At 50.1% G+C, this 27,195-nt stretch overlaps 1 protein-coding gene across 2 annotated transcripts; it reads right to left on the bottom strand.

Annotated features, from left to right (window-relative positions):
- Positions 1–1,343: 1,343 nt before the first annotated feature.
- On the bottom strand, positions 1,344–26,579 carry Os9 (OS9 endoplasmic reticulum lectin). 2 transcript variants are annotated; one of them, XM_076920410.1, is made up of 15 exons: positions 26,366–26,579; positions 25,770–25,946; positions 25,033–25,096; positions 24,823–24,899; positions 24,513–24,611; positions 5,609–5,819; positions 5,418–5,516; positions 5,150–5,247; positions 4,937–4,991; positions 4,384–4,469; positions 3,882–4,172; positions 3,510–3,699; positions 2,590–2,754; positions 2,313–2,425; positions 1,344–2,080 (listed from the first exon to the last, which is right to left on the bottom strand). In XM_076920410.1, the coding sequence occupies exons 1-15, from the start codon at positions 26,525–26,527 to the stop codon at positions 1,955–1,957; spliced, it is 2,013 nt and encodes a 670-aa protein (XP_076776525.1). In that variant the 5' UTR covers positions 26,528–26,579; the 3' UTR covers positions 1,344–1,954. The 2 variants fall into 2 exon arrangements, with proteins under 2 accessions (XP_076776525.1, XP_076776527.1); XM_076920412.1 differs by lacking the exon at positions 2,590–2,754.
- Between the last annotated feature and the right edge of the window lie 616 nt (positions 26,580–27,195).

Genomic DNA, 27,195 nt, shown 5'->3' on the forward strand with positions numbered 1-27,195 from the left:
CAGGTTTCCGTTTCAGTACCACAGTGCTGAGGCACTGATGATAAATCTCCTGCAGCAGCCTCTTTGTCAGTCCGAGGGTGTCTCCTGTAACTTGGCCATAGCTTTTAGGATCCTCTAGGACTGGCCTCCACATTTGCTTCCCTTCAGAGCTCAGAGGATGCTTTTGTAAGATGACTGCCTTCCTGAGGAAGGACTGTGATACTCACACCCTCGTTACTGCGCCCCACCCCCAGGCCAGAGCTTGCTCAGCATTAGAAAAGGTCTTAGGGATCCTCCCATGAAAGGGATGCTGATTTGAACCCAGTGCTCTCTCTACCTTGGCCACTGTCAAGCCAGCGCTTAAGTCCCACCCAGCTGAAGTGTTTATCCTTTTAAGAGACTTAAGGCCTGTGGGAGGCAGGACTTGTCTACATTTCAAAACAACTTAAGCATAACATGATATCAGCCCTCATCCACATTCAGCAACAAGAGAGTCAGCCCCGTGAGTTTCTGAAATAATCATTTTACTCTTCTGGAGATGGCAGGGCACGTCGTGTTCAGTCCCTTTTGTCTCCAGCTGGGGACCCAAAAGGGAAACTTTATCTTTACTGTCCTGAGGGCCCACTACGCTGGGAGAGGACACAGGGACAGGAGGGACCCACAACTGCCGAGGTTATCAGGAGGAGGTGGAACCCCAGGCCCATCTGCCTCTGGAATACTGTGACGATGGCATGTGGGCAGCAGCCCTGTCATGAGTGTAGGTGTTTTCCAGGGAACAGTAAATAACCCGGGGTGGGGGGGGGGGGAGAATTGGCTGGCAAATGGAATCTGGACTATGCCGCAGGAAGGACATGTCCCGGGTGGGTGTGGGAGGGTCTCTGTGGTACACATTTTGGCTTTCAGGATGTAAGGAAGGAGAGGATTAGGAAAGATTTGCTTCTGCCCAACTGCAGTGACTGGCTAGGTACAACTCAGCAGTACAGGGCTCACCTTACATCTGTGAGCCCCTGGGTAGGAACGGATGAGAGGAGGGACCACAGGTCTCCTGTAGCTTTCCACAGCTCTTAGGGTCCTCTGAGACTTGCCTCCAAATCCTTAGCCTTTCAGAGCCCAGTTTGTAAGATGACTGCCAGAGACTGATCCTTGGTCTCCCTCAGGCCTCTGGAGGCTGGTGCCTGGTCATCTTACTCAGGAGAGAACAGCGTCTCTCTCCATCTGGAGGGCTTTGTTCAGCTGTTCTGGTCGCCTCCTGTGTGCCCCAGGCGGACTGACACTCTCTGGGAAACAGAGCCAGCAGGATCCAAGAACATGCCCCTGACCCTGAGCTCCTACCTGATCGCCCTCCCAACAAAGCCTGGTGGGTGGACAGTCCAGTTTTTTATTCAGAAACCTGATTGCTGAGGAATGAGGGGGTGGCTCCATGCCCAACCCTCCTCACTGGGATTGTGTGTGAGGTGATATGAAAGGTCTCCCATTCCCTCAGTGACAAGAGATAGTCTGGGCTCAGAAGCACAGGGGACAGCAGAGACAGGAAGTAGGGATTCCAAGGGAGGGGGACAACAGCTCCCAAACAGCAACAGGGAATCGAGGTAGGGTAGGGTGAGCTGGCTGGGTCGGGGATCTGCTTTCACGGAGTCTGAAAACCTGCAGTCCTGCTGTTCCTGCCTCCCCCACTCACAAGGTCGCATCAAGTCTCTGGGTAGAGTGGGTAAGTGCTAAGAAGCTGGGGGCCAGGAAAAGCCAAAGGGGCAAAGGAGGGCACGTTTGGGGAGTGGAACCACAGGCCTGGCTGAGGCCTTAGGGAGGCTCCCTGGAGCCGCAACAGCTCCCCCTCATGGGTCCCCACACACCCTCATACACCCTCGGGGCTGGGCTCCAATCTGCCCTCGTGCCTCCCGGGCCCCAGGGTCAGGGGTAAGGAGGCAGAGCTGGTCAGGAAGATGCAGGAATCCTTAAAGGGCCTGGCAGGGTGGTCTCAGAAGTCAAACTCATCCAGGTCTCCTGTGTCTTCACCACCGGGAGAGCCCCACACGCGGCGGTAATTGCTCTCCAGCTCACTCTGTCGCTGGCGCTCTTTAGTGGCCTCTTCCGCTCCCTGCACCTAGGAGGAAAGAGGGGTTGAGCCAAGGAAGTCCTGCACATGGGATCTAGGGGGAGGGGGGGCCCTGAGACCTAGACAGGAGGCAGGGACTAGGGATATTGCCTCCCGACGGATTCTCCCAAGCAGCAGCTGAGGCTTGGTTTCACCTCGGATAGGAGAGTGGGGCTCTACAACTATTGGGACGGCTGGCAACCGGCTGGCAACCGTGGGCAATGTGGGTCGGATGTCTCACCAGGATATTGAAGAAAATCTCCTTAAGGTTTCTTGTGTCCTCATCAGTCAGCCAGCGTGTGTCCTCCTCCTTACCTTCAGCCCCAGGTCGCACGATTTTGATCTCAATCTTGCCTGACAGGAGCAATATGGGCAGTGAGGAGGGGGAGGCTGGGAGCTTTAGAGGGTCCCCTGCCCTCCAGGTCCCAAGGTGAGGTCTCCAGTCCACCTTGACCCAGCCCTGCCACTCCTGTGGCAAGCCCTTCCGACAGCTCTAAGCACCGCCCTTCAGGGCCCACCTTCCGCCGTGAGCCCCTCCCTCTCCAGCACTTCCGTCACCAGCCCCTCGATCTGTTTCAGCTGTGGGTTTTCCCGGTTCATCTCCAGGACAGTCAGGTCCCGATTGGGGCCTCCATGACGGAGCTTGGTGACTCGGACCCGGACTCTGTGCTCAGGCTCCTCCTCTTAGAGGGGAAGACACAGGGAGACACAAAGCAGAGCCGTGACCCAGGGTGAAGATGGCCTCTCTCTAAGCCACAGGCTGCTTCGGGTATATACTCTGCCTCTCATGCATGTGATCCAGGGTTCAAAAAATCCCCATCCCCACCCCAAGGATTCCTGCATCTTCTATAGGAAAACAGCTGTTTTCCAAAAGCCAGGTCAGGCCACCGCACCTACAAAGGTGTTTTGCTTTAAGGAGCAGGTGGGGAAGCCAAGGCTCGGTCTTCCTCAGACTTAACAGCCTTTCAATGTTTACCAAAAACGTGGCTAGAAGGTTTGAAGCTGGAATGCCTTCTCTGTCCATTCCAGCAGAACCCCATGAAATGAACACAAGGAGATGGAAGAAGGGACCATGGACGTGTGCCCTGGCTGGTGGCCGGGGGCCAGTGGGCTTGCCTAGTCACACTGACAGCTGGAGACCTTTCTGGTGCAGAGAGGCCCTGACACCTGCCCCTGTTGCCCGCCTCCCACCATGTCCCCACTTCCCACCCCCAGGGAGACCGGCAGAGAGCTCTGAGGAGCTTTGCAGCTTCTAGTCCAGCTCAGTCAGCCCCTGCCTATGTGCCAGGCAGAGCACCAGGCAGCGGGCACAGAGCAAACCAGAGAGCAGGCATGCTCTTCCAGAAGGCTGGCCCTGGGGTGTCCTGCAGAGAGGCCAGTGGAGGAGGGAGAGGAAGGCACACTCTCTGAGGCCGTGCCCTCTGGGGGCTGCTCTCACCTGTAGGGTGTGGTGATGGGGGAGGCTTTTGGGGGACAACTCTCCTTTTCTTGTATTTCTGCACAAGCTCTGGACTCTGGTTCTCCTGTAGCCTCTTGATGAGTTTGTCCAGAGTGGATGTTAGAGCCAGTATTGCCTGCTCCCTCTCGGACTCCTTCCTCAACCCTTCTGGGTCCAGTTCCTTCTCTGTCTGCAAGGCCCAAAGAAGGTGGCAGTTAGGGGCCTGGGGAAGAGAGACGGGGCTCTATAAGAGAGCCAGCTGTCTTCCTTCCTTTCATCTCCCCGTTTAATCAAGGGAGCAGCCACCACACCACGCTGAGAGTGCCTGTCCCGTGCATGGCAGTCACGGGGGTGGGGTGGGGGGGTGTTCACCTCCTGGATGATGTTTTCCAGCTCCTGTTCCATGCCAGCCTTAACCTCTGAGCGGAGGCGCTCGCGGTCCGAGGGCAGCAGCATCCCCTCCAGCTCTTTCTCAAACTCTCCCAGGAGCTGCTGCTCCTCTTCATCCTCTTCCTCCTCCTCTTCCTCCTCCTCTTCGTCACCATCCTCTTCGTCCACAAGACCCCGGGGCTCACCACCCTTTCCCTTCGATGCCTCCGCTTCCTTCTGAGGGGTGTCTGTGGCGTCATCTCCAGGCTGCTCCTGCTTTACGCTTGGCTTCCCCTGGGTCAGAGTTGGGAAGGAGAGGCACAGTTCGAAGGATTCTGTCATAATATGTGAGGGGTAGGACATGGTAGTGGGGCCACAGGAAGGGCAGGATGGGAGCCAGGGCAGGACTGGGCTCTACTGGGGCCAGTTTATCCTAGGTAAGGATCTCTCTCCAAATGTGGACAGCGTGAGGAGGTGGGCCCCACGGCCCTAGGCAGGCTGGTACCTTTTCTGCAGCCTTCAGTTCCTCAATCAGCCGGATCAGGTCTGCAGGACTCCGGATGAGTTTGACCTGCACATTGCTCTGAAAATCTGACATGCGAAAAGAGAGTAGGTGTGGGCATTTTGCGTTGAGGAGCTAGGGGTGAGGACTACAGTCTCTGCCTCAGGAAGCTGGCAGAAGGTAACAAACAACAAACCCCTTTATGGAGCTTGGTCCTCAGGAGGGACAGCTCCATTCCATTTACCCTCCCCCACATTCTGTAGGTGGGCAAACTGTCATGGCAGGCAGGGGAGAGCAGGTAAGTGCCCTTTGACCTCCTTAAGTGGTCCTGCTGATCAGAAAGAAGCTAACAGTGAGTGAGCTCACTGGGGCCAGGCGGTTGGCTGGCTTAGAGCTAAAGCATCAGTGTGCGAGAGTCTGGGTTCAATTCTTGACACCAGGAGGGAGACACAGGGAGGTGGGCGGGGAAGAGTGGACTTGATGTCTGGCTCCCGACCCCCTCAGTAGCTCAACTCTATGCCATCTAAGAGCTAAGGGAGACACGGGGCTGACTGACCATTGGGAGGGTTTGGAGCTGGATCTGCTGCAGCCTCGTGGTTCAGGTCCTGTTCCTGATGAGGAGAAAGGGCAGTCTCAGGTGTGAGGGCTTTGTCTCCGCCCTCCACGCTCCTTTCATCCCTAGACAGACAGAGGTCACCTCGTAGACCTTGGCTTGAGGGACCCTACCCATCCCAGGGCCCGAGTCCAGCTCAGAGAGGCCTGATCTCACCCCTGCTTGTATCTCCTCTCTTCCTGCTGCCTGCTCCTCTGGCTCCTGAAGCATTTTCCAGAGCTCTGATTCCTTATCTTCCTTGGCTGGCCTGACATCTGGGGTATGGAGAACAGGGGAAAATGTGGAAAGAGGGGAAGAGAAAAAGGAAGCAAACTTGGAGGGGATACACTCCCTCTGATACTGCCACCCACAGCTGTCACACAGGACAGAGATGGGAGGAAGGTGGTGGTGGCCAGCATCACCACTGTCCAAGGCCACACCTCACCTTCTTTCTTTGGGGGTGCTCCAGCAGCCTTGCTCCCACTCCACACTTGGTCTGTGTCTCGGACTTCCTCTGTGATTTTCTCTTCACGCTGCTTTGACTCTACCAGAAAAACAGCACAAACAGGCCAGGGACCCATCAATGTGCACCTACCAGTCCCTGTCCCGTCCCTCCTCGCAGTCCTGTGCACTCACCAGCCTGCCTCTGGAGGTAAGCCATGTACTCGTCAGGCTGCAGGGCTGGGTGACAAAGAATGGCCTGTGGGGCAGCGCTGGCTGGTGGCCGGAGGAGAGGGTGTGGGCAGAGCCGCGACGTGCGAATGGTCAGTACGTAGGAGCAGGAGAAGGGTTCATCTACTCGATCAATGTAGTCCCCAGAGATGCCCGCGCCCTCATCACACAGAAACTGTGGTAGAACAAGAACGGAGGCTCACGTGTGAGAGCCACCAAGCCACCTTTGGTTCTTGGATGCTGACACCAGACACCAGGGTCACAGTGTGCTGCCTGCAGAACCATGATTGTGCACATGACATGTTACACAGACTCAGTTATCTGGTTTCACAAAGACCCAGCAAGGAAGGCATTAGCATTCCAGCTTGGTCGCCCAGGACATGGAAACTTATCAAATGATGCAATTTAGACCTTTATTCAGGTGGCCAGCTGATAAGTGGCAAAAAACGGAAGATAAATTAGGCAACTTCACTGTACATCTGCAATCTGCCTTTGCATCAGTTCCTTGTCCTGTGTAAACATGGTGTGTTGGGGCTGCTGAGTTGGCTCAGAGAGGAAAGGGGCTTGCCATCAAGACTAATGGCTTGAGCTTGATCCCAAGTGTCCCACATAGTGGACGGAGGGAACCAACTCTCAGTTGTCTTCTGACACCCACTGTGTGCTGTGGCACACACTCTCCCCAGCAGCACACACTAAGACTGGAGAGGCGCAGACACTGGTGTGGCCCCTGAGCAAGGGCAACATGCATTCACAAAGTCTTCCTTTTGAGTTTGAGCACGGTGGGGCAAACCCCTTCACTCAGGAGGCCAACGCTGGACAACTGCTGTAAGTTCAAGACCAGCCTGGGCCACGGTGTGAAAAAACAAAACTAATCAAACAAGTGAGCTTAGATGGAGGAGTGCTGTGTGGGCTGTAACTATATCCTAGCACTAGGGAGGCTGACGTGGGAGAGCCTGGGTTCAAAGTTGACAGGGCAAGATCCTGTCATAAAGGAGGAGGAGGAAGAAGAAGGAGGAGAAGGAGAAGGAGAAGGAGAAGGAGAAGGAGAAGGAAGGAGAAGGAGAAGGAGAAGGAGAAGGAGAAGGAGAAGGAAGGAGAAGGAGGAGAGGAGGAAGAGGAGGAAGAGGAGGAAGAGGAGAGGAGGAGGAAGAGGAGGAGAAGGAGAGGAAGAGGAGGAGAAGGAAGAGAAGGAGGAGGAGAAGGAGGAGGAGGAGGAAGAAGAGAAGGAGGAGAAGAAGGAGAGGGGGAGGAGGAAGAGGAGGAGGAGGAGGAGGAGAAGGTGGAGGAGGAGGAGAAGGAGAAGGAGGAGGAAGAGAAGGAGGAGAAGGAGGAGGAGAGGAAGAGAAGGAGGAGGAAGAGGAGGAGGAGAAGGAGGAGGAGGGAAGAGAAGGAGGAGGAGGGAAGAGAAGGAGGAGGAGAAGGAGGAGGAGGAGGAGGAAGAAGAAGAGAAGGAGGAGGAGAAGAAGGAGAGGGGGAGGAGGAGGAGGAGGAGAAGGAGAAGGAGAGGAGGAGGAAGAGGAAAAGGAGGAGGAGGAAGAAGAAGAAGGAGAGGAGGAGGAAGAGGAAAAGGAGGAGGAGGAGAAGGAGGAGGAGGAGAAGGAGGAGGAGGAGGAAGAAGAAAAGGAGGAGGAGGAGGAGCAGGAGCAGGAGCAGCAGCAGCAGCTAACCAGTTACTGCTTTAGAGCATAGTAGCCCTGACCCTGACCCTGACCCTGTCCAGGAAGTGCCCCTCAGAACCACAGGAGATGACAGTCCACCACAGTCACTACAAGGACTACCCTGAGGAAGGTGCCACCAAGCACTGGCCAGGATACAGAAACTGAAAACCTCACAGACCACTGGTGGGCTTGCAAAACAGAGCTGCTAGTTTGGAAAAAAGGTTAATCCTCAGGTCAAACAGGGGTGTGTGTGTGTGTGTACGCATGCATGAGTATATGTGTATACATTTGTGTTTATGTGTATGTGAGCATGCGTATATGTGTTTAAGTGTGTATGAGTATGTATATGTGTGTGAGTGTATGTGTGTGCATGTGTGCATGCATGCGTGTGTATATGTGAGTGTATACGTGAGTGCATATGTGTGTGAGAGTGTATGTGTGTATGTGTATGTACACATGTGCATGCCTATGCACATATGTGTGTGTGTATATGTGAGTGTATATGTGAGAGAGTATGTATGTGTAAGTGTGTATATGTGAGTAAATATGTGTATGAGAGTGTGCGTGTGCACGTCTGTGTGTGTCAGAGAACAGCCTGTGGGAGTTTATTCTCTCCTTTACCATGTGGGTCTTGGAAATTGAATCAGGCTATCAGGCTTGGCAACAAGAACTGTTAACTACTGAACTATCCCACAGCCCTGACCTTTTTAACATTTTCTGAGGTTAGCATAATTTTATAAGCAGAATGGTGGGGACAGCTGGGAAGTTAAAGGTGGTAAGTAGGAAGGGCTGTCCCAGGTCAGCACTGCTCATGAGTCCTGGCGAGGTGGCTCAGTGGGTAGAGCATTTGCCATGAAAGGGTGAGCACCTAATCTGGAATCTCCAAGCCACTGAAAACTACAGCAGGTTGGGAGGTGGAGACAGAATCCCCGGACGCTGTGTGCCAGCTAGCACTGGATTCAAAGCGGCAAACAAAAATATCCTATTTCGACTGGGATGGAAGGTGAGGACCGAGAACTGGACTTGTCCTCTGAGCTCTGTGCACACCATGGCAAGTGCACAGCCAAATTCAAATCAACAAACTGAGATACACACCTGTCCTCACGGCACTTGGGAGGCAGAACTCAAGGCCAGTCTCGGCTATGTATTGAGACTCTTGGAGCGTGGGGACATACATGACCAAACTGAGTCTCAAAGGTGAAAAGTTGGGTCAATGTTGAAAACCTATAAGTCATACAATTTCAAACTACAACAACATTAATACATTAAGAAGAGGACATTAAAATGGCCGAATCTGCCACTGTGGTGAGGGTTTCACCCAGTGAAAATGTTTGGCTAACGTGGCATGAAACTAGGAAATGTGAATGATAGACACAGCCTGTCTCTCTGAGATGGGGGCTTGGGCCAGAGCCTTGTCTAGCATGGGTTCGATCTCCAGCACTGGACAAACAACATCAATATCAAATTGTGTTGCTCTGTCTGGCCTTGAACTCAGTGATTGATCCTCCTGCCTCAGCCTTCTAAGTAGTAAACGTTTAAGTGTCCATTTAACCACGCACATTGGTGAGAAACCTCACTTTCAAATGCCAGCAGTGCATTAAAAGAACAACAGGTGGAAGCACACATCCATGACCCCAGCACTCGGGGGACGAGGAAGATTAGGAGTTCATGGTCGTCCCTAGCCTCCTAACAGTTTAAACCAGCCTGAGCTACAGAGACTGTCTGCCGAACAAACAGCACACCAAACCCAAAAACCACCCAAATCCAGGGAACCAGCAGCCAGTGCATGAACTATCCAGGAAGTCTGGCCTTGCGTAGCCCCACCTGGCCACAGTCAGTCTGAGTTGCAAGGCATCCACTGTGTATCCTAGATCTCCCCCTTGGCCAACTCTTATGTGTTACACTGAAGTGAATGTGTGTCCATCCACCTAACCCAAAACCCAGGCTTGTGCTGTCTGGTTTGGCCTTAGAATCAGAGAAATGTGTTTACAACTGGATGATTGTCTGGTTTTTTTTTTTTTTTTTTTTTTTTTTTTTTTTTGGCTTTTGTGAGCCCTCCATGCCCAAGCCTGGACTTGGGTGGCACAAGGAGGGTTCCTGCTAGCCTGGGTGGCACAGGGAGGGGCTCCTACTGAGCTAGCCTGGTAATTTACCAAAACAAGGCTGACACAAGGGAAAGAGGAGGGCCACCACCAGAAATTCTCCAGGCTTCTGGAACAGTCTTTCCTTTGACCATTTACATGTGAACCTACAAGAAGGACCATGTGGACCCCAAGGGAACAAGTACCGCTCAGCAAAGGGCACCCATACCCGTTACCACGCAAACCTGGAGTCTACAGTGCCACGAGGCATACCGATGGTGGTGTTTTAAACAAACAAGTCACAGGCAAGATTCTTGCCAAGAGGATTAACTAACGGTCGCTCGGATTGAGCGTGGGAGAGATCTAAGAGCCAGACAGCTTCCTGAGCAGGTGAAGGGAGGTAAGAAAGAAAGAGGCCAAAGTGGAAGATACCTGGGCCCCACGGCAGCACCAAGACGCACCCAGGTAGTTCCTGAGGCCTGGCAGGAAGTGGCCAGTTCCTATTATTGTGGTTTTCTGTGGGGAACAAACAGCCTACGTGGTAGAACACAGGGAGACAGAAGACCAAGACCTAAGCAGACATAACAAGAAAGTCGTCCACACAGCACAGAACTTGGACGTGAAAGAGCGATCTCACATGCCCTTGCCCAGCACCTTGAGGCTACGGTTACAAACAAGCAAACTTTCCCCAACCAAACTGAAGACAGCAAAAGTAAAACATGTTTACATATACACTAGGAATCGCACTGAAAATGTACATGCTACACGTTCAAACTGGAGGGAAGCGACCAGATGGTGTTCTGTGCAAAATGAAAGCTTTAAGAGCTCGTTTGGGAACGAGGAGCCTGGGAAAAAGCGATGAAAGTGTTCTGCTCAGGACACTATAGGAGGGGCCCTCCAGGAGCGCAGCCTCTGCCGAGCTCAGCCAGGCTCACTCAGTCCTTGGTACCAAGGAGAAAGAGGGTTGTGAGAAGAGCCACCAGAATGGTCTCTAATACTCGAATGGACAAGTCACCAGGGAAGTGGCAAATGGAATGATGGTTAAAGTGTAAGGATGATGGGCATGATGGTGCATGCCTTTAGTCAGCACACAGGAGGCAGACGCAGAGGGCAGAGGGCAGAGGGCAGAGGGCAGAGGGCAGAGGGCAGAGGGCAGAGGGCAGAGGGCAGAGGGCAGAGGCAGGTGGATCTCTTTGAGTTCCAGGACAACCTGGTCTATAGAGTGATTTCCAGGACAGCCAGGGGTACATATAGAAACCCTGTCTCAAAAACACAAAACAAAAGAGGGTAAAGGGACAAGAGATTCTCTGTTTGTTTGTAGACTGTCTTCACAATGTAGCCCTGGCTGTTCTGGAACTCTGTATTTAAACCAGGCTGGCCTTGAACTCACAGTGATCTTCCTGCCTCTGCCTCCTCAGTGCTGAGCTGACAAGAGATTCTTAAAGACAAATGAAATCACACATCTTTTTCTCAAGAGAGATGCAAAATAAAGCCATCCTAAAAAAAGAAAAGAAAAGAAAGAAAGAAAAACAAAACAAAACAAAAAACCCCTTTATCTGATATGTAGCCAATGATTAGCCAAACTTTTAAAGTTTAAAAATACACCAGGCTGGCAGGCTGTACAGAGACCAGCATCCTTCTACGCTGGGAGGATAGTGGGCTCCCGGGCTGGGTAACTCGCCAGTGCACCCCAATCCCTCCGGTCTATTTCCAAGAGGATGTTCCGCATAGACTCTGCAGGTATAAGAGGACCACTCACGGCCGCGTTTCTGTGTTAATGGAAGACGCTTGGATGTGGGACAGGAAAGCAGCATCTGTCTGAGAGAGCCGGAGCTCTATGTACCAATTTGGAAAGAGCTCGCAGGTATATGCTTGTAGGAAGTGTCCTTAGAAGCACATTTAAACGTCTGCCGGCTGAGGGCTAGAGCACTGGCTGCTCTTCCAGGGGACCTGGGTTCAATTCCCAGCATCCACATGACAGGTCACAACTGTAACTCCAGTTGCAGGGGATCTTACGTCTTCACACAGGCATACATTCAGGCAAGACCCCAGTGAACATGAAATGAAAAAAAAAAAAAAAAAAAAAAAAAAAAAAGGCTGTGGGCTGCCACCATGGCCCAGTGAGTGCAAGAGGACTTGAATTTGATCCCTAGAACCAGGGTGGAAGAAGCCAACAGATTTCCAAAAGCCCTCTGACTTCCACATGTGTGCTGTGGCATACACACACTCTAGTAGATACAAAAGTTTTAAAAGATGTGTTCATCTTTATGTTATGTGTAAGTCCTCGCTACATCTGTGTCAGTGTACCACACGTGTGCCTAGTACCTGTGGAGGCCAGAGGAGGGCATCAGACCCCATCAGAGATGGTCATGAGCCACTAAGGGGGTGCCAGGAATTGAACTCAGGACCTCTGGAAGAACAGTCAGTGACCACTGAGCCATTTCTAGAATTTCTTACCAGGTGATGGTGATACAGGCCTTTAATCCCAGCACTTGGGAGGCAGAGGCAGGCACATGTCTGTGAGTTTGAAGTAAGCCTGGCCTACAGAGTGAGTTCTAAGATAGCCAAGCTACACAAAGAAACCCTGTCTTGAAAAACAAAACAAAAGAAAAAAAAAAAAAGAAAAGAAAAGAAAAACGAATATCTATGTTCCAGAGAATTAAAAAACAAAAAACAAAAACGGGGTAGAGAAACTCAGACTGGGGAGAGGGCTCTACAGGAGTATAAGGCCGTCTTGTTGGAGTAGCAGCGAGGCAGCAGAGAGAGAAAGAGAGAGAGAGACAAACAGACAAAGGGAGAGGGAGAGAAAGGAGAGACAGAGAGGGAAGGAGAAATGGAGGGGGAGAGAGAGAGAGAGAGAGAAGAGAGAGAGAGAGAGACTGCCTCAAGAAGGTGGACAAGAGCCAACTCCCGAAAGCTGTCCCCTGACAACCACACACATATACACTAAATTAACCAATTAATTAGTTTTCAAAAATTAGGCATTCTCCTCGAGTAAATAAAGTTAATATACGCTGCTGCCAAAACAAAATAATGATAATATAAGAAAATTGAAGGCCAATTTAATAAATTGCATAAAAGACAATTAAAATATTAGAGTACTGAACAGGCATCTGCTAAAATACATCATGGCATCAGACCAAAGCATCTGCATATGGAAAGTAATCGGAAGAGCGGAGAGAGGTGTCTGGAGTGATGGCTCAGTGGTTAAGGACATGTGCTGACTTGCAGAGGACCCAGCACCCACATTAGGCAGCTTTTAACTGCTTGTAACTCCAGCTCCAAAGGATGCCCCTAACCTCAGCACATGCACATAACAGACATACACACATGTTGATGTAAATAAATATATTTTTTTAAGAGTGAAGAGGGGCCAGAGAGAGGGCTCACCCAGTGGGGCACTTGCACCAAGCCAGATGATCTGAGTTCAACCCTGGGGATCCACAGAGTAGCAGAAGAGAACTCACTCTCACAAGTTATCCTCTGATCTCTGCACATGGTACACACACATCACACAAATACAACATGCACACACACGCACACACACAGAGTAAATAAGATGTAATAAAGAATGAAGACAATCTTCAGAATAGGAGAAAACGTTTGCAAACTTGTCAAGGGATTAATATCCAGAATATACAAGGAGCTCACACGACTCAAAAGCAAAAACCAGACAACTTGGTTAAAATGAGCAACAAATCTAGCAAAATCTAGCAACATCTCAGAACTAAAGGAGAAGAAAAAAGAAACAACAGACCAAGTTAACTATTCCTCAAAGACACACGGACTGACAGACTGACGGACGGGCAGGAAGTACTTTTTTTTAAAAGCTCATCATCTCTAGTTATCAGGGAACACAAACTGAAACCACAGTGACAGACCACCTCACTCCAGATGTGACGGTTTAACAAAAACAAAGGCCGCCAACAGACGGCCGGCCGGCGGGGCTGTGCGGAGCAGGGATCCCTGCACACCGTCGGCGTTGATCCATGTGAAGTACTGCAGCCATTATGGAAAGCAGTGTGGAGAGTCCTCAGCAAACTAAAACCAAGGCCCTCATGACTGATGTGAAGATGTGCTGACATGGGCTACTGATGTACCATAGGGGCAGACGGCTTGCCCAGTATGCAAAGCTGTGCGTTTGCTCCCTGGGACCACGTAAACAGGGCATGGTGGTTCATGCTTGTAATCACACACTTGGGAGGGAAACGCAGGAGAATTAGGAGTCCAAGCTCATCCTAAGTGGTAACTTGGAGGCCAGCCTGGGCTACATGAGACCTGCCTCAAGTAAGTAAATAAGTAAATAAACAAGTAAGAGAGAGAAAGCAGGCTGAAGACACACTGCAATACAGCCGAGATATGGACATGGTCTAAATGTTTATCAACTGATATGTGAACAACAGTCTGGACAAGGGGAGACAGCTCAGCTGGAGAGATAGCTCGTTTGTAAGTGTTCACACACGCACGCACGCACACAGCTTGCAGAAGAGAAGACGGTCTTTACTAGCTAGATATCCGACAGAGGAAGAGTGATGTTTACGACATATAAAGGACTCAAGAGCCACAGCCAGAAAGTTTAAAAACAACCAATAATGAAATGAGTGGACAGCTATCAAAAGACAAGGAACCAATGGTCTTACCATGAGAAAGCACCAACCTCACCAGTCTTGGAGAGGCAAATAAAACTACCTCCAGATCCCACCTGCCCCTCCCCCAAATGGTGGCCATAGAGAAGCAAGTGACATTAGATGCCACAAGGACGTGGACAAGAGACTCTTCCCACACTCCTAGTATGGATGCAGACGGTCACTGCAGGCGTCGGGACGGAAGCTCCTCTAACACCAAAAACAGCCGCGTGTGGTGGCACACACCCTGAACCTCAGCACTCAACAAGGCAGACACACGCAGACCTATGTGAGTTTAGGGTCAGCTCCGTCTACACAGTGAGCTCTGGGCCACAATAGCTAAGCCGTGGGAAAAGCCAAGGTATCCAAAAAAACCAGAGGTACAGATAAAGAAAAGGTGGTTTATGCCCATACAATTGAATCACGTTTTCAGCTATAAAAGAACAAAGTTACACTGTGTTGCAGTCACTGTCTTAGTGCTGTGAAGAGAACCACGATCAAGGCAACTTTACAAAAGAAAGCACTTAATGGGGGCTGGCTTACAGTTTCTGTGGCTTAGTGCATCGTGGCAGGGAGCATGGTGGCATCCTGGCGCTGGAGCAGGGGTTGGGAGCTTGACAACCCGACCCACATGCAGAGAGTGCTTGTGCCTGGTATGAGCTTCTGAAATCTCAAAGTTCACCCCCACTTCCTCCAACAAGGCCACACCTCCTAAACCTTTTAATCCTTTCAGACAGTTCAACTCCCTGGTGACTAAGCATTCACATATAGGAGCTTTTGGGGGCCGGTGTCTTTCAAACTACCACATGGTGTTTATAGGAAAATGTATTCAACAGAGAGTAATCACCTTAATCAAAAATGACAAATATCAGGCTGGAGAGATGCCTCAGTGGTTAAGAGCACTGGCTGCTCTTCCAGAGGTTCTGAGTTCAATTGCAGCAACCACATGGTGGGTCACAACCATCTGTGATGGGATCTGATGCCCTCTTCTGGTGCATCTGAAGACAGCTACAGGGTACTCATATATAAATAAAAATAAACAATCTTTTAAAAAATGACAAATATCTCCTTTTCCTTATATTTGTAGATTGTGGATTTTATCCAGATCCATGAGCTCACACATGTATGCGCAACTCGAGAGAGAATAGGGGTGAAGTATACGGAGAGGGCAGGTGTGGAAGGAGACGGGGGGGGGGGGGGAGGGGGGGGGCGGGGAGGGAGGGGGTGAAAACGTTTAAAGTACATTGCACACTTACAATAATGTCTGTGAGAGACACACCACGGACAATGAATGTATGTCAATTTAAAAACATTATTAAAAAATAATAAAATGGAGAGAGCTGGAGAAACGGTCCAGCGGGGAAGCGGATCTGCTGCTCTCCCACGACCGAGTTCCGTTCCCAGCTCCCACACCTGCAGCTCAGAGACCTGTAGCTCTAGGGGGAACCCAATGCTTCTGATCTCTGACCTCTGAGGGCAGCACATGCACGCGCGTGTGCGCGCGCGCACACACACACACACACACACACACACACACACACACACACACGAGCATGTGCACACTTAAAAATAATACAAATAAATGCTTTTAAAAAATGAATAAAGTAAAAACGGTGGCTCAAAGGAGGAAGTTTGAATGTTTCACCATAAAGAAATGATATGAGGAGCTGGATAGGCTTTCCATGATGTACACATTATACAGCATCTGTATCTTGAAGCATCACATGATAACTGTAAGTGTGCTATAAGTGTGTACAACTTTATGTCTGTCTGTTTATCTATCTACCTACCTATCTTTTGAAACAGGGTCTCTCTGTGTAGCCTTGGCTGTCCTGGATCTCAATGTAGACCAGGCTGGCCTTGAACTCACAGAGATTCATCTGCCTCTGCCTCCTGTGTGCTGGGATTAAAGATGTGCACCACCACACCTGGCCCTTGATGTATATTTAAACATCATTATGAGGTGCATTACTATAGAAAAAAAAAGAACAAACAAAGAGCTTTAGAATATGACTCAACTTAGTATATAAATGAATCAAAGATGAAAAAAAAAAAAAAACAAAAACAAAAACAAAAGCATACACTATTGTGTTAATGACCACAGGAGAATTGGAAACATCCATACCACCCATCATACAGCATGGACAGCCAAGGATACAGCATGGACAGCCAAGGATACAGCATGGACAGGCAAGGACGCATCGCACGAGACTTCCTTCTCCTGATGAGCGGTGCTTTAAACAAAGTACCACAGCAAAAAGCTACTGGAAAACACGCTCAGAACAAAACACCCCCTTAAAGCCAAGGACAGGGCTTAGAGAGACAGCTCAGCAGTTATGAGCACTGGTTGCTTTTGTAGAGGACATGGGGTTTGTTCTGGTATTTATGTGGCAGCTTACAGCCATCTGTAAGCCCAGTTCTAGGGGATCCAATACCCTTTTCTCACTGGGCATGTACGTGGCACACATACACACGTATGAAACGCTCACACGCATAAAATAAAGCAAGTACATCTAATAAAGCCAGGAGAGAGCTGGGTACAGCAGCGTGAGTCTGCAATCCCCGCCCCAGGGAGGCAGTCACAGGTAGATCCCTGGATCTCAGGCTCTGGCCAGCCTAATTGGTGAGCTCCAGGTTCAGTGTGAGACCCTGTCTCAGAGATGAAGGCATGCAGTGATGGTGGAAGAAACCTAACTTCAACCTCTGGCTTCTACACACATGTACACATATCCAGGTGCATACATACAATGCGCATGCAAATAAAAAAAACACTGTTAAATCAGGAATAAGTCAAGGGTACGCACCAGCACCAGCCCTATTACATCAGAGTCGTAAGAAAAATGAAATGAGTAAGGGTTAATGAACCCAGGCTGGGTGTTGTAGCGTGCCTTTAATCCCAGCACTAACAAGAAAGAGGCAGGTGGATTGCCTATGTGTCTGAGGCTAGCCTGGTCTACAGAGTGAGTTCCAGGACCTCCAGGCCTACATAGTAAGACGTGTGTCAATTAAAAAATAATGCATAAAAATCTGCAAATGACAGGAATGACAAGCAAGCCTATAAGTCAGCACTCAGTAGGCTGAGGCAGGAGGATCATGAATTCAAGGCTAACTCAACTACACAGTGAGACTATCTCAGATACAAAGAGGGCCAGTGTGGTGGTGCTTGCCAGTAGGATTTGATGTAGGAGGCAGAGGCAGAAGGCTCACAAATTTGAGGCCAACCTGAACTACACATTTTGCCCTGGGTGGTGGTGCACGCCTTTAATCCCAGCACTTGGGAGGCAGAGGCAGATGAACCATAAGCTCAGGGTTAGGCTGGTCTACAGAGTGAGTTCCAGGACAGCCAATGCTGCACAAAGAAAACTGTTTCAAAAAAGAAAGAAAGACATGGGCTGGACAGATGGATGGCTCGGTGGTTATGAGCACTGGCTGCTCTTGCGGAGACCCAGGTTTGATTCTCAGCTCCCACATGGCAGTTTATAGCCATCTGTACCTCCAGTTCCAGGGACCCCGATGCCCTCTTCTGGCTTCTGTGGACATGGCATGCTTGTGGCATGATACACACACAGGGAAAACACGCACACTCACACACACACACACACACACAGAAAGAACTAATACTTGGGCTAGAGAGTCGGCTCAGTGGCTGTGGTGGTTTGAATGAGAATGGATCTCATGTTTTTATGAAGGGATTAGAAGGACTAGGAGGTGTGGCCTTGTTGAAGGAAGTGTGTCACACTGGGGGTGGGCTCTGAGGTTTCAAAAGCTCGCAGGTCAGGATGTACTCACTCGGTCACTGCTGCAGAGCCATGCTGATGAGCCTGGGACGGTACTCAGGCCCCAGTTAAATGTTCTCCTTTACAGGAGTTGCCTTGCACACAGTGTGTTCACAGCAACACAGCACTAAGAGAGCGAGTAAAGCATGCACAGCATGAGCCTGGCACGCTGGCTTGATCCCTGGGACCCCTGAAAGTGTCCTCAACATGTACACCATGGCTGTCCACAGCCACAACACAGATCTTACACGCATGTACAGACGATCATAATGATAATTTTGGAAATTAAAAAAGTATACAGAATGTGTGGTGAAAACGAGACCCTGGGGACTGCCAGCAGGAATGTGAAGGACGCAGCGGCCGTGGAAAACACAACAGATCTGAACATGGCAAACAAACCACAGTCTGCCATACTCCACTCCACGGCAGAGAAGAAAAACCCCTGAAACGGTCAAGCAGACGTCGGTACAGGAGTCTGCTACATTACCCACACTAGCTCAAAGGCAGTAGAGAGCAGGTGTGCACCCAGCGACAGGTGAGCAAGCGGACAACTTGGGGTACCTATAGAAGACGGAGCCACAGAAACAAATACATCTCCCATAAATACTATGTCATGGTTGGAAACAATATACTGGGTAAACTGGGACAAGTATTTTATAATTCTACTTACATGATGTGCTGGATAATTTTATGTCGACTTGAGCTATAGTGTTTTGCAAGGAGGGAGCCTCAATTAAGAAAATGCTTCCATAAGATCTGACCGTAGGCAAGCCTGGAGGACATTCTCTTAATCAGTGATTGTTAGGGTAGGATGGTTCTGGGTTCTGGGTTCTTGCTAAGCAGGCAGGCTGAGCAAGCCATGAAGAGCAAGCCAGTAAGCAGCACCCCTCCATGGCCTCTGCATCAGCTCCTGCCTCCAGGTTCCTATTGTTTGAGTTCCTAACTTCCTTCGGTGATGAACAGTGATGTTGGACTATAAGCTGAATAAATCCTTTCCTCCCAAGTGGCTTTTGATCATGGTGTTTCATCCCAGCAATAGAAACCCTAAGTCATGTGACATACTTAGAATTGTCATATGGAAAAAAGTGGAAGGGAGCTGGGAAGGGAGAAGCAGGGGGATTACCACAAATAGAGAAATGTCTCTACTCTGGAAACAGGAAGAACAGGCACATATCCTTGAGAGATACCCAGTGCACCAAGCTGTACACCTGAGAGGAAGAACAGAACTTGGGTACTATGGATTCTTTCCCACAATAAAGAAGAAGAAGAAGAAGAAGAAGAAGAAGAAGAAGAGGAGGAGGAGGAGGAGGAGGAGGAGGAGGAGGAGGAGGAGGAGGAGGAGGAGGAGGAGGAAATTTTAAAAGAATGTCTCTATGTCCAAAAGATAGGTCACCTAATAAAGGGGCAGTGGCCCTACCTCATTCCTAAAACATGTGTTCCTCTAGCACATGGCTCTGCCCCTCCTTGTTTGCCTAGGGAATCTGCACATTGCCCAGCAACCCCCACACAGCTCCCTGTATAAAGCAAGGGAACTAAATGTGGTGACGCCCACCTTTACTCCATTCATGTGGGAGGCAAAGGCAGGCAGATGTCTGTATGAGGCTAGTCTGGTCTATGTAGAGAATTCCAGGATAGCCAGGGCTACATACTGAGACCCTGACTCAAAACAAAACCCGGCAGAACTGAAACTGCTTCTCGGCAGGGTACAGGTAAGATCTTACAGTCACCAGGCTGGAGCTCTGCCTCACCGCCTGAATCAGAAGGATATCAGCAAAAGAGCAAGGTGGTGTACTGGGCACAGTGACCATATCTTACTTTACTTCCCCTTTTCTGAGATGAGACTTTTCTGAGACTACTTGCTAAGTAGTCTGTCCTTGAACTCATAATCCTCCTGCCTCAGTGTCTTGAGTGCTAGATTTACAGGCCTGCATTGTCACAGCTGGCTACTTCCTTTTTGTGGTCCTGGGGATGAACTCAGGGCCTGATAACACAGAGCCTGATGCCCACCATAGCATGAAACAATAAATACAGCCGGGAGAGGCAGCTCAGGCATGTGATCCCAGAAGTGGAGATTTGGAAGCGGGAGGAGAACAACTCAAGGCCAGCTTCAGCTACATGGTAAGTCGCAGCCTTAGCTACATGATATCCTGTCTCAAAAACAAAGAAAATGCAACAATGTATACTTTCTGTGACATATGTGTTTATAATAAAATACAGAGAAAAGGCCAGGGCAATTACTGCGGTTTCCAGAACCAAGGAGGGAGGAGTTGAGCGGTTAAGGTTTAATTGTGTTTTAGCCTCTTAACTCCCTCTTTAATCAGAACATAGATTGTGTGGAGAGGTTCACCCTGTAATCTTAGCCCCCAGGAGGCAGACACAGGGAGGATCACAAGTTTTAGGGCAGGGTGGACAACAGAGCGAGTTCCAGGCCAGGCTTGGCTATAGAGCAAGACCCTGTTTCAAACACTCTCTTCCCAAGACCAAATCAAGGACAACTGCAAGACAGAGTCAAAGCAAACGTGGTAAACCAGCACCATCGATTCTCTCAGAAGCAGACTGCTCTATCTGAGGCACGTCACAATTAAGAAGAAAACTCAGTGTCATTGCTAGGATCGTAAATACCCAAGGCAGGATCCCACACTGCTCACCAGAGCTCAGACCCACACAACCACATTTATTATTATTTATTTTTTTGAGATAAAGTTTTACTCCTGTATGGTGTAGGCGGGCCACTGACAGTGATCCCAGAGGGATCATGGATGACACTGCGGTGTGCTGGTCAGAAAGGCTGGGAGTCAAGGACTCACACTCACCAGATAGGCACCCTTCTTCCCACCGTGTGCCTGCCTGGCCCTCACCAAAATGCCCATGACTGCCCGCGGTAGTTTCCAGTCTTCCTCTTCTGAAAAGGGCAGATGCAGTCAGCATGGCCATGTCCTTCCTGGGTCCTACGTCACAGTAACATCTCTGTGGGTATTTATGATCCCAGTATGATCCTACTTACTCTGTGAGATGCTAGGATAGCTCCCTCAAAAGTCTCAGACTAGTCTCCAGCTGGTGATCCTTCTGCCTCAGCTCCCTAAGCGTCGGGATTACAGGTGTGAGCCACACATCCAGCTCCTGTCCTACTTTCTAAACTGTCCGCTTTTACTGAAGTATCTACTCACACTCATGGTTCCTACAACCACAGGTGAGGACCGGCCTCTCGCTGTGGTACAATCTCTCTCCCAGCCTGCAGCTCTTTCTTTGCTTACCTGGGAGATCTCCACTCCGGGGCCTGAAAGTCACCAAAAGTATCATCTGGAAAACCAAACTCACCGTTTCCCACTGTCAAGCTTCCTCCTCTCACCACTGTCTACCCAAGACTCATTTGCAAATCCTTCCTCTTTCGCTGCTGGCTTTCCCTCTAAATGGCTCTCTCCATCCTTGGGTCACTTTTGCTTTTCAACTGGATTGCGGTGTTACCTGACTGATCTCTCAATGGCTGGCTGTAGGTCAGAGTGAGCCTCTAAAGCCAGGGTGAACATGTCTCACTCTGCTGACTCCATGCTGACCCGTGGGCACCCTGCTTCAGCACAAGAACAGCGCCTCTCCCAGCCTGTGTCCTCAGGGCCCCTCCCAGCCTGTGTCCTGCCCCTGGCGGCTGCCCACTCCCATCTCCTACACCCTTGGCTTATGTCCAGCTCTTCCCATCCCTGTGACTCTCAGTTCCCAGGTCACGCCATTGCCTCTTGGCTCCCAAGCCTTCCCTCTGCTCTTGATCACCCTTTCACCCACCATCTTTCTTTTTCCCATCTCCCATCACTCTACACCTGCTGGGCTAAACTTCCATCAATTATCAGTTCAGAGGTCACATTCTCCATAGACCTTCCTTTTACTCAGCTCCCCTGGCTGCTGTCCTGTGGTGTACCCCCAGCCTGGAATGGCTCTGATCCTGCTTCACTGAACACCCGCCTCGGTTGCATGTGTTCAGGAGACAGGGGGGAAATGCCATGCAGCTAAGTGTCAGGGTACAGTGACGTGTGACAGTGGCCTCACATATGGATGTGGCTCTCTGTGTGGAGAACTGCAGGGACACAAGTGGCTTTCTGGGTGAATCAACAAGGCTAACATTTGAGGCCGGGCATGGTGGCGCACACCTTTAACCCCAGCTCTTGAGAGGCAGAAGGAAGGAAAATCTGTGAGTTCCAGGTCAGTCTGGTCTACACACAGAGTTTTAGGACGGCCAGAGCTACATAGAGGCCCTGTCTAGAAATAAACAAACAAACAAATAAGTAATCTGGCTGTCACTTATTCTATTGTTGAGTGACTAATTGGGCACCTACTTGGTACCAGGTACCATTCCAGGGACTGAGGAAAAGAATAGGAAACAGGACAGACATTGTCCCTCCCTTCTTGGGACTCTTCAGTGGAGTTAGATGGAGAGATTAAGTAAGGTCACTTCAGGCCCTGTTTGTCTGTTTTTGAGACAGCTTCTCATGCCGTAACCCAAAATGTCCTAGAACTCACTGTGGAGCCCAGGCTGGCTCCAAACTTAGTCATCCCCTGCCTCAACTCCTAAGATCTGGGTTTATAGGAGTGAGCCACCCCATGGCCACTTTACGATACAGACTTTGAAGAACCTAAAGCTCTAAATGATTGCCAGGACGAGGGGGCCTGTGTTGGTTTGTATGTGTGCACAGGCGTCACAGGAATAAACCTGAATGAACAGGCAGGGTCATTCGAAGAATGTTCTGTCCTTCCTGGCAGAGGGACAAGGCCACTGTGACAGAAACTCGATGAGTATTTTTATCTCCAGCCTAGATTTTGTTGTTGAATCGCAGAGCTAACGGCTGGCTGGGGATCATCGGGGGAAGTCTGACAGGCTTTCCGACTCCATATGCACAGACCCAGCCTGTCTTCCTTCTTCAAGCCTGCTCCTTCACGCTGTAGCCACTGACAATTCCGTCACTTCTAGCCGCTGACTAAGATGGCCTTGATCATCCTTAACTCCACCCCACGTCCAACACAACAACAAATCTGAAGGTCTTACCTTCAGAGTATAAATGCAACATGGGGGAGGGCGGGGGGGGCGCGGCATAAGCAAAGCGCAATGATACACGTGAAATGTCACCAGGAGCTGGAGAGACAGTCAGGGCTCGGTGGTTAAGGGCACACCCTGCTCTTGCTGAAGACTGAGGTCTGTTTCCAGCTCACAACTGCCTATACCTCTAGCTGCCAGGGATCCGACTCCTCTGGCTTCTGAGGGTACCTGTATGCATGGTGCACATAAACTCATTCAGAAAGCTTTCAAACAGTTTCGTCGGGCTGGAGAGATGGCTCAGTGGTTAAGAGCACTGACTGCTCTTCCAGAGGTCCTGAGTTCAATCCCCAGCAACCACAAGGTGGCTCACAACCATCTGTAATGGGATCCGATGCCCTCTTCTGGTGTGTCTGAAGACAGTGATAGTGCACTCATATACATTAAATGAATAAATAAATCTTTAAAAAAAAAAAAAGAAAAAGAAAAAAAAATTCCTCACAGGTGTGCCCAGCCACTTGCATTAAAAATTAAAGGTCTTCTTTAAATATTTTTAAAATGTCATAGTGAAACCTACTATTTTATATAAAATTAATAGTTTTTTAAAAGTTAAAATTAAGCTGGGCAATGGTGACGTATGCCTCTAATCCCAGCACTCGGGAGGCAGAGGACGGTGGATCTCCACTCCGCTACAACCCAGGAGAATAAGGAGGACCGCTTGTTGGAGGCGCAGGAGGGAGTCTCAGCCGGGAGTCTCAGCCACAGGGCAAACTAGGGTGTTCTCTTGTTTGTCCTTCTGTAGTTCACAACAGCTTAGGCTCACGATGCCCCCACCTCTGCCTCCCAACTTACTGAGATTATAGGTATGTGCTGCCACACCCAACCCAAGAGAGGCTTTGGTTTTTGAGGCTGTCCTGGAATCCACTAGGTACACCAGGCTGCCTTCAAACTAACAGAGATCCTCCTGTCTCTGCTTCCTGGAGTGCTAGGATTTAAGGCGTCCATGGCCACTGCTAACTCTGAAGACAGTTTTAAAAGCCCGGAGGACAGCCGGGCTTTGAGAGAACTAGCCCTCTCTCTCTCCTTCTCATCCTTACTCCTTAGCTGTGATTCAACGCTGTGACCCTTTAATACAGTCCCTCGTGTTGTGGTGATCCCCCACCCCCAGCCATGAGGTAATTTTCTGGTTGAAATCTTGCTACTGTTATGAATCATAATGTAAATGTCTGATATTCAGGGTATCTGATGTGTGGCCCTTGCTGGGTCTGGACCCACAGGTTGAGAACCGCTGGCTTGTGGCTTCTTTCAGACTCACTTCTTGTGTTAGCATCTGTCTTCCCCTGTACATCAGGCCTTCTCCACATGCAGGAGCTTCCTGTTTGCTTCTGGCTTTACTGGAAGAGTTAAGACCAATGTCTCCGTGCTACACCCAGAGTAAGGAGAGTCAAAGACAAACGCTACCACTCACAGCTGAAGTAACGGAAAAGAGAAATGCTGGAGAGATTGAATGTGGCTGGAAGCACTGAGGGTAGCCTATGGGAAACGCAGAGTTAAATTACCTCTGAAGATGCAGACAATGGCATCTAGATACCAGCCTGAGACTGGGCTCTACACATAAGAGATACTGATTTCAGGACATAAGCATCCTGCTCCCTTAGCAGTCAGACCACTGTTAATCAGGGAACGTTTCCTTTCCTTGAAGACTCACCCGAACTTCAGCTTCTCGGGGCTTCCCGTTGAGATCACATTTGGACCCGTTGCCGTAGGTCTGGCTGTGGTAGCGTTTCAGTCGATGCTGTTTGGAGGCCTGGAGAAAAAAAAAACATGAGGCGGGGATGGAGAGGGCCTGAGAACGAGAACACCCTCCCACAGGGACCTGGGAATCATAGGACCAGATCCCAGGGGACTTGATAAGGACCAAATCCCAAGAAACACACCAGCTCAGTCTGACCCTCCCTGTTGCCTGAGCTATCTATCTGACAATCAGCGGATCCCCATTCCAACCCCACACCCATTACCTTGGCTGTTTCATCATCCCAGTTGAAGGCTGACTGGTAGTAGCCAAGATAGAGGATGTCACCTTTGATCTCTGAGTCTGTAAGGGAAGCCACAGTAAAGTACATTATTCTCATTATGAGGCCTAGAAGGGAGGACTGGGAGGGAGGACTGGGAGGGAGGACTGGGAGGGAGGCTCATGAAGGCTTGATGAGAATGTAGGAGAGAGTTACCTTCCATATGGTACTGCTGGATATGGCGTCCATAACAGAATTCATATGTCCACCAGTCTTTGGTCTGACAATGGAAAGAAGAACAATCAGGAGGCATGAAAATGTCTCCTTGTGAAACTGCAGTCTCCTGGCTCCAAGGTATATAACCTGTCATTCAGTTCTCACCTCTCTCCCTCTCTCCCCTCCCGCATTCTCGACTCTGTGAGAAGGGACAGCCGTTTTCTTTTCATGGCTGGAGACGCACATCTAAAGTATAACTGATTCCCATCCACACCCTTTCTTTTTCTTTTCCTTTTTTTTTTCTTTCTAATCTGGGAAGGGGTAAGACAGGGCCACGATGCTCTGTGATCTAGCCTGGCATCACAGGCATAACTCATTCCCTGCCCTCCATTAAGAAATCATGGTATCCTTGAAGCACTCGGATGAAGACTCCCACAGGTTCACGTACTAACTGAACTTCCCTGAACACAACGGCATCCAGAGGTAAAGTGCCATAGAGGCAGAAGTGACTTTACAGGTCACTCCTGCTCCTCCCGTCCCACCACCGTCCTTCCGATCTTGGTTTAACCAATTTTGAGATCTTCTATCCTAACCCTTCCCTACATCCAGCGGAGTCTTTGCTTTGTTCCCCCACCTCCTGCCCGTAAACATACCTAGTACACCAATGGCCTCTTAACTCCCACCGGACTCTACTCTGGTTCCCAAGACTTCCCTCCGCCCACCCCAGTTCTTTTCACCTTCAGCAGACAAGGGGCGTCTCTCATTGGGCCCAACAATTCAGGGATCCCGGGCCCCTGGTAAGCAGGCGTCTCCTCCTCCCTTTCACGCTGGAAGTGAATAGCTCCAGCTGGTAGGCGGCACTCATAGCGCTGTTTGTACTTTGAAGACACAACCACCACGTCTGAAGCTTGACTCTGGGAAAGAAGGGTCGGGAAGGGGGGCAGGGAGGCAGAGGCTGGGACCAAGAACAACGAGATCCCTCTTCAGACCCTGGGGACGTGCCCAGTGGAAGAGAGAATAAGCCACAAGTCCTCCAGCTGCCCCGGCTGAGCGGGCTGAACGGAGGAGAGGGCGCTCTCGCTTCACCACCCTGCGGGGTCCGGGTGCTTTCACCGCGACCCAGGGACCCGAGGTCCACAGTGGGGAGCCCCACCCCTGCCGGTGCCCGGTCCCGGGGGATGGGTCTGTCTCCATTCTCAGTAGGATCGTAGGGACACCACCATCTCTTCTCCATTCCCCGGGTCTCCCGAGCCGGGCGCACAGCTGCCCTTCCTCCTCCACCGTGCGCCCCTTCCTCTTGCACAGGACTCTTGCCTCGACCCACACCCCTCACCTGCCCTCCCATGACAGGCAACGGCAGGATCTGGATGCCATAACGCATCTCACTCAGCTCCTCCAAATTCAGGCTCCCGACACCGCCCGTCAGATGCGCAGGTAACAGGAGCCCCAGAAATAGCAATCCCAACAGACTGGACAGCAGCGCCTCCGCCGCCATCTTCCGCTCTGTCTCGGCGAGAGATGTTCCTTCCGCCCCAAACCTGGCAGCGGCCTCACCCGCCCATTACCGCTCCAAGCTCTCATTGGCTGTCCCGGCGCTCGCTCTTACGTAACGCACCCTCATTTGTAAACGTGGCGTCAAAGCCTCCAGGGAGGCGGGTCGCACTGTTAGTAAAAATCAATAGCTGCTTCTGATTGGCCAGGAGCAACAACCAATCAGCGACGAGATTAGGCCCCTCCCTCGCTCCTTATTCCCGAGGTGCGGTCTGTGACCGTGTTCTTTTGCCTGTTGTCTCATCCCTGCCCTCGCCCAGCTGTTGGGAATAGAGCTTCTTATTACTTTTCATATATTTCATATATTTTCATATATTTCTTGCAATGTATGGCGCCTCCATCGGGCAGAATATTGAAACGGATGGTGAGTGTGGGGGATATCTTTGGAAGTTACTTAATATCTTTTCAAAATATACTATTGCAGTAGCATGCCTCTTCATATAAATATATATGTATTCGTACATATATTTATGTGTGTACATATATAATTATGTATATATCTACATTTATATACACACAAATATACATATATGTACATATTTATATACACACATACATATATATACACACATATATGCTACTATATTACCAGCAGCCAAATAATCTGTGTCA

Source organism: Arvicanthis niloticus, chromosome 22 (genome assembly GCF_011762505.2).
Source record: "Arvicanthis niloticus isolate mArvNil1 chromosome 22, mArvNil1.pat.X, whole genome shotgun sequence".
NCBI classification, from domain to species: Eukaryota; Metazoa; Chordata; class Mammalia; order Rodentia; family Muridae; genus Arvicanthis; species Arvicanthis niloticus.

Bases quoted from the DNA above. Each gene is read 5' to 3' on its own strand.
- Os9 (XM_076920410.1), bottom strand. From the start codon at position 26,527: ATGGCGGCGGAGGCGCTGCTGTCCAGTCTGTTGGGATTGCTATTTCTG. The intron at 25,097-25,769 runs GTGAAAAGAACT...TTCCATTGTCAG, and splicing joins ACGCCCCTTGTCTGCTGAAG to ACCAAAGACTGGTGGACATA. The intron at 4,173-4,383 runs GTACCAGCCTGC...ACTCTGACCCAG, and splicing joins AACTGAAGGCTGCAGAAAAG to GGGAAGCCAAGCGTAAAGCA.